Source organism: Chelonia mydas, chromosome 2 (assembly GCF_015237465.2).
Source record: "Chelonia mydas isolate rCheMyd1 chromosome 2, rCheMyd1.pri.v2, whole genome shotgun sequence".
NCBI lineage: Eukaryota > Metazoa > Chordata > Testudines > Cheloniidae > Chelonia > Chelonia mydas.
The window spans coordinates 86,859,151-86,872,028 of NC_057850.1; the positions used below are offsets into that span (position 1 = coordinate 86,859,151).

A 12,878-nucleotide genomic window follows, 5' to 3' on the forward strand; every position below is an offset into this window, starting at 1 on the left:
GAGTGGACCAAACTAGGGACTACCAATTCAAGGAGAGAATTTTTGCTAGTAACTACCAAGTGAGAGGGACTTTTGGCAGGGGAAGGAGATGCTGAAGCAATTAGGGGATGAAGAGGACTTTCTGACAAGTTGAAGATGGAATGTAAGGGTGCGGAACTGCTGGCAGCTGGGATGGGGACACATAAGCACTTCAGTTATTCCAAAATCTTAAGGACAATGTGAGCTGCAGACTAAAAGAAACATTACTAAGCTGTCAGCAGGCTATGAGCCAGTATCTCAACTGTTACGTAAAGTGGGCTTTTCAACATTACTTTTGACATCCATACATGTTTTCAGAAATATTTAGTGTCATCCCATAAATCTGCTTAAGAAAAAACTCTGATAGTCATTTCTGAGTATAGCAATTATATGCACAGTATGCACGAATCTGGAATGATGGCAGACAAGTTATTTATATTCGGCTTACTATATGTTACTTGATTAATTATGGTTAAAAGAATTCTAGGCTTGATTACAGCCTCAAAATTAGTCTCATGATAAGTTTTTGGAAAACGTTAAGTTTATCAAGTAAGTTGTATTTGAGACAGATGTATGTGGAAAACTAACTAGTTCATCATTCTGGTGACAGTGTTCTAACAATCTCTGTGTTTGGTGAAATATATAATATTTTTCCAGCAGGAGACTTTCATCTCCAACCTGCCATTTCCCCCCACAGCCCTTTAAAAAGGTTTATTACATTAGTAGTTTTTAATAGTACCCTAAATATACATGGTACTTTCCAAAAATAGATGAAGATACAGTCCCTGTCTTACAGATGTTACAACTGAAAGGGGCCCAGTGCTACAGGCACTCTGCAAAATTCACAACAACTTCAATGGGAATTGAAACGTTAACTTCAAAAGGGAATTAATGGCACTCCATGGACACTGGACCTGCAGCATCAGGCTCCATGTTTGATAAACAAAACATAAGATGTTACAAAAATAACCAAGGTAGGGACAGTATCATGATTATTGATGAGGTAGAGAAGTACAATTATCCCCATTTTACAAAATGGCAAAAGGAGGCACAAGTGACTTGTCCATGCTCACAACGGAGACGGTGGCAAAGCTGGGATGTTACCCCTGAATCCCAGTCCGGTGGCTTCACTGCAATACTAACTTTCACAAGGGTGAATACATTACACTTTACAAGACTGTTGGGAGGATAAATCAATTAATGGTTGTAAGGCATTCAGATGCTATGGTGATGGGCTTCACATAAGTGCATATGTATACACAAGGCAGATTTGTGTTTTCACATTAACCGCTATTCGCGCTTTTTATTTAAGAACTAGGGGAACAAAAGCTGTAAAGTAGCAAATTCGGAAGAGGAAATACGTTTACCACACAAAGTATAATTAGTCTGTGGAACTCTTTACCACAAGTTGTCAGCGAGGTCAAGAGCTTAGCAGGATACAAAAAACAAACTAAATGTTTGTGTGTGTAACAATACCTTCTGCCTGACACACACACCCTCCCCACAATTATGGTAGTAAATATTAAAAAACAAACAAACAAGAACTTTGGAAGGAATAGAAACCCTCAAACTTTGGGACGGACACCAAACTCTAAACTACTGGGGGTTAGGAGGAAACCTTCCTTGGGGCAGATTAATACACATCTGCCTACTACCCGGTTTCCTCCTCTAAAGCAGATGTTACTAGTCGTTGGAGACAGGATACTGGACAAGACAGATCACTGGTCTGATCTTGTATGGCAATTTCTGTGTTCTCAGAGTAAGAATTTTTATAATAAAAATCATATTTTTACTCATTATTCTTGTACTCAAATGCAGGCACACAGCTGAACCATTTTGGTTCAAACTTTAAAAAAAGCTAGAGACCATGACTAGAAAATTTCAGCCCAATAGTGGACTTAACATTAGGAGTATCTAAAGATATGGGTTTGTAATGGAAGTTATTAGACAACCTTAGTATAGGTCAGTAGTTCTCAAACTTTTGTACTGGTGACCCCTTTCACATAGGAAGCCTCTGAGTACGACCCCCCTTATAAATTAAAAACAGCTTTTTATATATTTAACACCATTATAAATGCTGGAGGCAAAGTGGGGTCTGTGGTGAAGACTGACAGCTCGCGACCCCCCCCCCATGTAATACCCTCACGACCCCCTGACGTGTCCCGACCCCCAGTTTGAGAACCCCTGGTATGGATGTTTCTAGCACTCCAGCTGTAATACCTATATTTTGATTACCAATAGCTAAGGCTACGTTTTAGTCACGGGTATTTTTAGTAAAAGTCATGGATTGGTCATGGGCAGTAAACAAAAATTCACAGCCCGTGACTTGTCCATGACATATCCTATTTACCCCTAACTAAAGCTTGGGCTGGGGGACCGCAAGTGCTCTTGGGAGGACGGTCTGGGGGTGCTGCAGGTGATGCAGAGGGGGAAGCGAGTGGTGGGTTGGCCCAGGACCCCTGCTGGTGCGGAGGCAGGCGGCAGTGCGCGGCCAGGGACCCCCCACTGATCCTTGGGGGGAAGAGGGTTGGTGGGGCTGGCAGATTCCCTACCTGACTCCGCTCATCTCCCCAAAAGCAGATGGCATGTCCCTGCAGCTCCTAAGAGGCGGGAAGGCTGGGGGCCTCAGCTCACTGCCTCTGCCACAAGGGGCGCAGTGGCCTAAGACTGCCCCAGCAGTGGCCGGTGAGGCTGGCCCAGGGGCTATCTGATCTGCTCGGGCAGCCCTGAAGCTAGCCACACTGGCCGCTACAGAGGTCACCGAAAGTCACGTAAATCCTCCGTGATAGACACACAGCCTTACGAATAGCACTGGTGGGGGACTCTCACTCAACTATGCAACATTCAATGCAAGTCCCTGTTTCTGCCTTCAAACTTAATTATACAATATACACACAATAAAAAACTGCCTCAGTTTCTCATTTGAGCCAGCTGGCAGCTGGCAGAAGAAAACCAATCATCATGGTTCAAGTGTGACAGTGATGGAAATCAGCTGACAAAAAATGAGAAGTTGTCTACATTAGTTTAGTCTGATCTCGCAGCAGTTCACGTGCTAATGGGCTTTTCTTGATACTTGGGCTTGGTTCTGGTATAATTCTAACAATGAAGCCAGAGTACAACCAGATAAGAGATTTGAGTCAAACTAAGCAAGTCCAACGCACAAATAATTTAAAATTTTCAATTGTTTATAAGTTTTACAAAGCAAGTTTAGAAAATAATTTAAGTCACAAAAATACCACTTCTTACCATACAAAATTAGTAATTTTATTTAATGCTGCATTGTAGACTGAAAAGATACAAGTATTTATATTCTCTTTTACCAGCTTCATCAAGACAGATCTATTTCCGTTTGTAACTAGTTTTTCATTTGTTTTAAGATGCACAATGAACGTTCAAATTGACTGTCTTAAAGAAACAGGTTACGGCCTGATACTACATCTGTACCATGCATGAAACTCACAATGAAGTTAATGGCAGTATTATTCATGGAGCAGCTGCAGAATCAGGCCTACAGTATGATAAAACTAGTAGCACTGGAAACTGAAATTTTACAGTGCACAAAAAGCTTGAAATGCTGCTTTTGCTAACTAGCCAAATACCAGTCCAGACCAAAAATACACAACTCTTGCTATAGGAAATAAAGCAGATTTGAGCTCAGGTCTCAGTACTCCGTCTTTCTTCTACAAACGGATATGTCAAATTGACAGTTATGCATGAAAGCTTTAGGCTGAAAACTTGCTCATCACTATAGCAATAAAGACTGCTGATATTACTGCACCAAAACGTACATAGCTCTTCATGAAGCTATTTTCCCCCAGACACATCTGTCCTATTTTCAGATATGCTGAGTACCCAAAATTAACCTGAGGGCTTGGGAGATGCTAGTGCTCAGCACAGTTGGAAAAACAAAAATAGGCAAACTGCTGCTATAGATACATAGATTTCAAAAGCAAAACCAAATCGGAAAGTGTCCAAGAAACAACGGTTTACCACTATTTTGTATATATTGAAATATATATATTTTAAAATAGCACGATCATCTTATTTTTACTCAGAATGGCTACTTATCTGTCAATAACATTTGCTCATATAAACATCAAAAACATGCATTATAAATTAACATGGTAGCCCTTGGTAGAACTATTTGCCTTGAAAAGCAATGTGTTCTGTGATTCTGGAAGAAAGAAAAGGAGTAAGGGAGATGAAGACCAAAAGCAATTTTCTCCTCATGTTAGATCTACACAGGTTTCTCAAACTCCCACAGCATTCCTGCTGTAAAGTATAAATAATGTTTGTGCCTCCTGTGATGTCAGGCCTCTCTTGCTGCTGAAATCATCCTCCTCTCTTGTTACTTCAACCGCAGCATCACCTCTCCAGATGTGAATATCTCCATAACTTTCTGTTTCTTACCACATCAATTTTAATATACACATCCTCACTTAGAAAGCCCTACATATATTTTACTGCACCTACTTCCCTGCTCTCATTTCTCCTTATTCAACCCCATCCCCTCCTCTCTTCCCACTCCTTTTGCCTCACTATTCCATTTTCTTCCTTCTATTCTTGACTTCACATCTCAAACATCCAAAAGTATCAATATGCTCCATCAGCAAAGCCCTCTCCCCACCTTCAAATTCCTCCTAAAGCCCCTATTACTACAAGAAAAAAAAAAATCCTTCCTTCCATCCCATCAACAATTCTCATGTCCTCCTTTACCTCAGCAGTTTGTGGTATAATGTGATTGACTTGACCAACATAGGGCCTGAACCTGCAAGACCTCTGCCTGTGAAACTCCTATTGAAGCCTATGGGAGTTTTGCACAGACGGTTTACAGGATTAGGCTCCCTTCAATTGTCAGCTCTTCAGGGCAGAGAATGTATCTTCATCTACAAATTGCAAAGTACCATGTAAATTTGGGATACCTGATTACATAATATAAACTTTTGTTGAGATCTACTAATGAAAAGCACTATAGATGAGTTACAAATTATTAGCTGTTTTCGTAAAGTGCTATTGAAACAAGCAGCAGGGGAGGGGAAGAAAGACTCCTGAGGAAAAAAAAATTAAAAAAAAAAAATCACAAAATACATTATGGAATTCTATTCTAAGGCCTATTTTAAATATGGAAGGGGAGGGAAAACACACTGATCTAATGTTAAAAGCTTTGATCTTCCTCCATTAGCCCATTAGGATCTTTCATACTACATACCTGAATCATCAGCTAATCTGCTGATTCTCTCCAGCACAGCAATACAATCTCTCTCATCATCGCTGACTTCCTTCAAAGTGTCCAGCAAACTTCGAGCCACCATTTGCCTAGTTCATAAGAGAATAAATATCATACAATTTTTGGAAGCAGTAACGTAATGTTTTTGATTACTCAATATTTCTTGGGGGTGAACAAGTTTTCTAACCAGACCATAAAAATGGATCTAAATAATTTTAAATTAATAACTTTAGTTAAAATAATCTTAAAAATACACTAAGGATTTTTAGAGCTATGATAAATATCTGAACTATTAACATTAAATGTAAAAAGCTGAATTAATGTTAATATCCTTCAATTTACAAGGACAAGGGAAATCAGAGGGGACGTCAACAACCTGGGATTATTCCCCATCCTCCAGTTGGGGGGCGGGGGTTTGAAAGAGCCAGATTTTCATCCTCAACTCTGAATTCCCCTACGCGGCTGAGGCAAGGTGAGGCAAGACTCTTGCTTTTAAACAGTTTTTGATACAACTCCAGGTTTTTATTTCCACTAATGAAAGTATGAGAACTCAGTAAAGACTAACTATAGCCAAATTAAAGATAACCAACGCTGCATTCTGTGCAAAGCCTACACAAAGTCATATACATGCACCATGAAAATAAAAACAGAACACATGTACAGCTCTGTTTATGCTTGAATAAGAGATATGAAGCATTCATGTAAATCAGAACCACATTATCCACTACTTTTAACTCATGACATTTTTATACTGAACCCAAAACATCTCAATATTGACACTACAGACTAGACTAGAAATTTAAAGGACAAGGTCCAAGTTTTAACTAAAATTGTAATTTGTTAGTGACATGGATGGCTCTTAACGGGATGTGTTCAGACAACATGGTTAAAGACTGGTTAGTAATTCTAGCCGCTACCAACTTTCCTCCTTGTAAGCAGCCTACTCTGGCATATGATTTTCTTTCTGAAACCAGTTTTGCACTTTTTGGCAGTATAGATGGGATATACACAACTATCACAAGTTTGGATGGTCCTCTATCTCTCTATATAGTAAGAAAACCCAGACAAGAGTGCATTGCCCCCACAGGCTGCTTGCTCTTTGTACATGTCCTTCAAGCTACCTATCCCATTCCTGACACAGTAAGGGATAACCACCTAGATATTCCCAGAATGGACTGGTACAAATATAGTGATGTAGGTGTGGACAGAAAGTTTGTTGACAAATGGGAGGGCCAGGAAAAAATTCAGCTGTGCAGACAAATCAACCGCATAATTAAAACTAGATCACATAAGTGTATCACACACTGGTTGTATTTCTCACATACACAGGGCCTTAGGAACTTTGCAATTCATTTAACTGGAGCCAGGAAAATACAGACCATTTCCATGAATGTAAAGCCTCAACATTAACAATCACTTAAAACTTTCTAGAATTAAAAGGGGTAAACCTTTCCACAATATCAAAAGTAATCCATCCACATTATACACTAACCATCTGCAAAACTGTTTTAAATGAAAAAAAAATTTTTAAGAAACTATTTTCTTGTATATTTTCTTTAAAAATACAACAAACTGTAGAAACTCTTCACTTTTTCCAAGTCTGCTCTTGAAATGAGATCACCCATGCCAAGTTTCAACCTGGAAAAAGTGTTATACATCTCTAAATAGAGAACCAGCTAATAAAAATATGCTCATTGACTATAATGGAACAAAAATATTCCAGCTTGATCAGGATTCATGGTTTGTTCAAATTTTTTATAATCAAATGACCAGAAGTATCTATGTAGTGCTCATAAAAGGGTAAATTTACCCTAAAAATTCAGCTTTTGCGTAAGAAACTCTGTGAGGGATATAAATGACCTCCCTTCCTTTAACTAGCAGGCAAGCAACAGGCTTCACCTGCCATCTCCCATCCCTACCACTGCCACTCTGTATCCTTTCCCCAAGGTTTCATTGACCACTGGAACCCTGGACAGAGAATCATAGGGAAAGAATGATTACTTTCCCTGTAGTGCATGGTTCTTCAATATATTGTACTCAGTGTGGATCCTACTGTAGAATGGGCATGCACCTCATGCACAAAAGATTAATATCTTCTAAATAGCTCGGTCCTTTGACACCATTTATGCACCCTATGCCTCCCTGTGGTCCCACACAAGGGCATAAAGGGCAGGACAGCCAAGACCCTCCCTCAATTCAAAACACATAGTTGCTTAGGACTCCCTAAAGTGGGTATTGAGGATGGGTCACGAGAGCCACACTGACTACACCTTGGGAGTGGGATGGAATCACAGTCACTGTAGGTAAGTAACTGTTCTTTCTTCTTCAATTATGTGTAACTGGTGACTGGAAAGCAGTGGCCTCACTGGATGGTGGGAACGAGGAATTTCAGCTATATTACTCAAATAATGATTGACATGCTGCTGTCCCAAACTCAGCATCTGACCTAGTTGCTAAGTCAAGGATGTAATGTTTGACAAAGGTCAGGGAGTTGCCCAATGTTGCTACCTTGCAGATCTCAACACATTCCTGAAGCAGGCAGAAGACAATGCCTGTGTCATGGTGGAGTGAGCCTTGACATTTGGAGGAGAGGGTGGCCAGAAATCTGATAAACAAAGATGGAAATACTGTGCATGATCCATACAGATTCTCTGTGATGAGATGGCCTGGCTTTTCAAAGGGATGGACGTAACCAGAAAGAGGCAAGGGGACAGGCTTAAAAGGCTTGGCCCTGTCAATATAATAGAGTATGGCTCTGGAAATGTTCATAGTACTTAGCTTCTTTTATCCTGTATCAAGTCAGATTTTGGGCAGATTGATTGATTGAATAGTTTAGGTGGAATTCTGAGACCAATTTAGGAATGAACCTGGGATGGAGATATAGCACAATTTTGTCCCTGTGAAAGAACATATAGGCAGGTCCAAAGTCAGATCTCTAACCAGTGGTTAAGCATGCAGAAGACTTTTGAGAAACTTGGATACAGTTGGGGGTACAATGGAGCATGACTGAACCACAGACTGACGTGCTGATATTCTTGCGAGGTGAACCATGAGAGCAGGCCAGCATGCTTTAAGTGTGGCATGTAGTTGACAATCTTAGGTATCGGGGCTTCTACCAGGTCCAGACTGCATTGGACTGTCCATATGGAGAACTTCTTCCATTTCAAAGAGCACCTCTTTCCTGTATATGACTTTCTGCTCTGTATGAGAATTTCCTGAATTGCTGGAAGCAGTCTTTGTCATCAGTGGTCCATTAGTGGTCCATCAGCCAATATTCAAGTCATCAGGTACAATGACAGTAGGTCTGGGTGCAGAATCTGACCACGATTCTGTGATATTATGCCTGGGCAGCCTGGGAGATGGATGGAGTGCCAAATGAACACCTGCAATAGGTCTGAAAGCCAAAACTGCTTCAGTCAGTAAAGCGTTCTGAGGATGAATGTGGCCTTGCCCCTTCTGACCTTGGCTATCAACCTGGGGATCAGGGGGAAAATTGGCAGAAGTAGATTCAGGACTTGAGTCTATTGTTGCAGGAAGCAGTCTGGCAACGAAACAGGGCATTTTATTCCTCTGGAGCAAAAAGTTTGGGTATTTGGCACTGTTCTTGGTGGTGAAAAGATCAACGGTAGAAATCTCAAATTGACCAAATAGCAGCTCTGTGATGGATTTCCACAGCAATCACCCATTGTTGGCTACTGCAGGTCTGCTCATGAAGTCTGTTAGGTTGTTGCTGATTTCTGGAAGAGAACGAGCCAATGGAGTTATCCCATTTGGGCAGCATGTCACGGCTTGATGGCTTCCTATCAAAGGGGTAATGAACCAGCTCCTCCCTGCCTATTTATATAGCGTATTGAGCATCAAGATCTGTACCACTGAGGAGGGTAGAAAATTCCATACAAGCCAGTCTATGGGCATGAGCTCCAGGATGTTTATGTTTCAAGTCATCTTGGGACCAGGTTCCCTGGACCTACAAATGGTTTAGATGGGCTCCCTATCCTGTTCCTAGTGTGTCTGTAATGAGTATCATTGTCAGAGGTGGCAGAGTATTGAACATCCTTTCGTCTGTTCTTGGGGTTTAACCACCAACTGCGCTCTCTCAAAACTTGGAGTAAGACTGTGACCCTCTTGCTCATGTGGTGTTTGGACAAAAAGTACTATCCCCTCAGCCAAAGTTGTAGAGACCAAAGGTGAAGTTTGGAAAGTGGTGTCATTTATGTGCACACCAACGAGTGGCCTAGTAGACCTCAGCAAGTCTACACTGTCATAACTGGACTTGACTTTAGGTTGTTTATTATTGATCGGAAAGAGTGGAACCTGTCCTTTGGAGATAGGCTTTCACCAATGGAGAGTTGATTGTAGCTCGTATGAACTCTATCATTTGTGATGGAATGAGACAAAATTTAGACTCCTGCCTCTGATCAGCCAATCGTCTAGGTACAGGTAAACATGAATGTCCTCTCTCCTTATGTGTACTGCTGCTAATACCACTAGGCAATTTGTCAAGATCATCGATCCCATGGAAAGTTCAAATGGCAGTGCCTAGTACTGGTAATGGCTGGGGCCCACTGTGCATCATAGGTACTTCCTATGGATGGCTACATGGAAGTATATGTCCTGTAAGCTGAGCCGCTAATCAGATTTGAGCTTGAAGAGATGGAATGAGGAAGGCAAGTTTTAACATCCTGAACCTGAGGTAACGTATGTATTTGTGGCGTCTCCACAGATCTACCACAGGACAAAGAGTCACTCTCTTCAGAAGAAAGAGGAAGCACAGAAAAAGAAGCCTCTTCCCCTGATTTGGGTTGCACCTCCTTTGGCTCTTAGACAAAGCAATTAAACCACTTCTGCCTGCAATAAGTTCTTGTGAGAGAAGTCCCTGAAGAGGGAGAGGGAAATGGGGTGGAGGCAGGTTAAGGAATGAAATTTGATAGAAACCATCACCAACAACTAACCTGAAACCCTTCTTTCTGGTGGCAGACCACAGCTGGTGCAAGGAGCAAGGTGGTTTCCAAAGGTTACGTTCACTAAAGTTGCTCTGATGTGGCTCCCAACAATCCTGTCAAATATGCTGATGTGCCACTGGTGCAGAACGTGTCACTGAGAAGAAGCAGACTGACACCTCCTGATGTATCTGGGCTATTTCCTGGGTGGATAACTGGGCTCTCTAATGCGATAGGACAGGCTCTTCCGTATCATCTGAGGTGTGTAACAGTATGGTTTTTGATAAAAAGACAGTGCATAGATTCCAAAGGAACGCACGGTAGCTTTCAAAGAATTCAGATAATTGTCTGTGTGACCGCTGAGCAACTCCATCCCTTCACAGGATAGGTCCTCTATGGTGGCTTGCACCTCCTTTGGAATTCTTGACGCCTGAAGCCCTGAGGTCCTTCTTATAGTGACTGCCACAGCTGCTCCGATGAACACGGCTATTCACAAGGCTCCTATCTTGTGCACACAAGGCAAGTACGCACCTACAGTTGGATCCACAGTTATATACTCGAAGACCCTTAGATAACTTTACTCGGGCATGCCAAACTCCTCTTAACCACTTGCCGATTTGGAACCAGCACCAAGACTTCTCCACAGAGCACAGGTGATGCAGAGACTTCCTATGCACAGCCATTTTATCCCATTCTTCCCCTAATTTCTATCACAGGGTATAAGTGGTGCAAGACTCTTTTACCAGAGCTTTGCATAAGAAATGAATGTCATCCTACAAGCACACATTTAGAAAAAATAAAGGAAGGTTAGAAAAAAGTTGCCATTTGCTTTCTGCAGGCATTCTAAATCACGATTTGGAAGATTTTTCAAGTTTACAAAAAAATAGGACTTGAAATGAGCAAATTTACTACTAGTAATTAAAATATTTGTCAAACAAAGAAACAAACCTAAAAGAGTTTCTGCATCAATTCCCAATTTTACACTGAACTTCAGTGTACCACTACGAATGGAAAGATTAATACCCACACATACACCCCATCCCTTGGCAAATATCAGAAGTGATTATAAAGTAGATTAAGACCCCTAACACTGGCTTGAGAACAATGGTAAATCTATAACTCCAACTTCTGTTGACATCATTTCAACACACCTTCCTAATCTAAACTCTGAGTCTATGTTTTGAAAATAAAGTATACTTTAGCAGTCTTTCCTTAGAAATGGAATAATTTTCATTTGAAATGTATACACTTAATAACATTAATTACAGTTATAAGAAAATGTACTTATCAACCCATAATGGGGTCACAGGGATGAGAGAGAAATAAACCCATCATGCATGTGTAGGGAAGAAGGTAGTTTGAAGGGAAACAAAGAAAGAAAAGATTACTTTATTTTATTAAGTGGAGTTGAAAACCTCTTGAGAATGCATGTGGGGGAAAAGTTAAGAATTATTCCTGTTAAGTTTGAACCTCATAGTCTTGACATTTACAAAAGTTTAGTTTTCCTCACTAACTGTTTTTTATTACATATCACAATAAAATACGATAGGCCTTAGAAAGTTTATTTAAAAAACTACTACTTTGGTGATCTGCTGATTCAACCCTCAATTGCAAAACTGTGAGGAAACATTGGGTGTCAGGGATTTCTCCACAGAAGTAAACCTAACACCATGAACTATTAAATGCAAGACACTTGAAGAGGAAGAAAAATTTTCACAGTTATAACAAGCTAAACTTTACCAAATTAGAACATTTAAAAACTTTAGTTCAATCTGAAAAATGAAGGCCCAGTCTGGTAAATTGGGGGTATGTCACTTTTAGGGACTATTCACATGCTTAATATTAAGCACGTGTAAATCTTTAAAGGACAGGGCCCTAAATACCAAAATTAACAGGCTAATCTGCAATGTGACTGAAAAGTATACCAAAGCAAGCTTAAAAATTAAGAACTGCACATAAACACATTATTAAAGGTAGTTTAGGTTTAAAATATAAGCTTTATTAAAATAAAACACCAAAAAACACTTTTACAGTAACTTATATTAATATAAAAATGTTCATGATCTTTTAAAATTCCAACAAAAAGAGGTTTTGGTTTGGACTCAAACATTCCCTTGCAGCATGTGAAACCCAAACACTAGAGCATACATAATACTATTTCACAAAAACCAGAACATGAAATAACTAGTCCACTTGCATTATCATCAAACACACAGTGGGAAAAATAAACCAAGCGCACAAAAGGGGGAAAAGTAAATTAGATTTTTAAAATGTTTTCAGTTTTAATACCCTAAAGAAACAGTTCCCAAACTGTGGTCTGTAGATTACCAGTGGCCCACAGGATACTTGATTCTCTGCTGAGAGCTGACAGGTCACAAGACACTGGCGCTCCTTGTTTGCAGCTGCTATGTTTCATTAAATAAATAATATTTTCCTAGTATAACTTCTCCACATAAATTATGACAGCCTCGTGGCAACTACTGCTATGTGATTGTTAATGGGAGGTGAAGTATCCACAGGAACCTATTAGGATATGGTCCACTTTATTAAAAAAGTTTGAGAATCTCTGAGAATTAAAGTTACTTAACAGGTAAAAAATGTTTTGTTTTTGTTTTGTTTTTTTGCGGGGAGGGAGGGTGAAGAGATTTGTATGTGGAGGGGGGATTAACGTATGAATTTTAACCTGACAATGT

General features: G+C 40.2%; 1 protein-coding gene across 16 annotated transcripts in view; it reads right to left on the reverse strand.

The window, feature by feature from the left end:
• PPP4R1 (protein phosphatase 4 regulatory subunit 1) overlaps positions 1-12,878 on the reverse strand; it is a 90,583-nt gene that overhangs the window by 54,568 nt on the left and 23,137 nt on the right. For all 16 annotated transcript variants that reach the window (XM_043539874.1, XM_037892860.2, XM_043539879.1 and 13 more), the window contains one exon: positions 5,228-5,334. In XM_043539874.1, the coding sequence (XP_043395809.1) occupies positions 5,228-5,334 (107 nt within the window). The remainder of the gene's footprint in view (positions 1-5,227; positions 5,335-12,878) is intronic.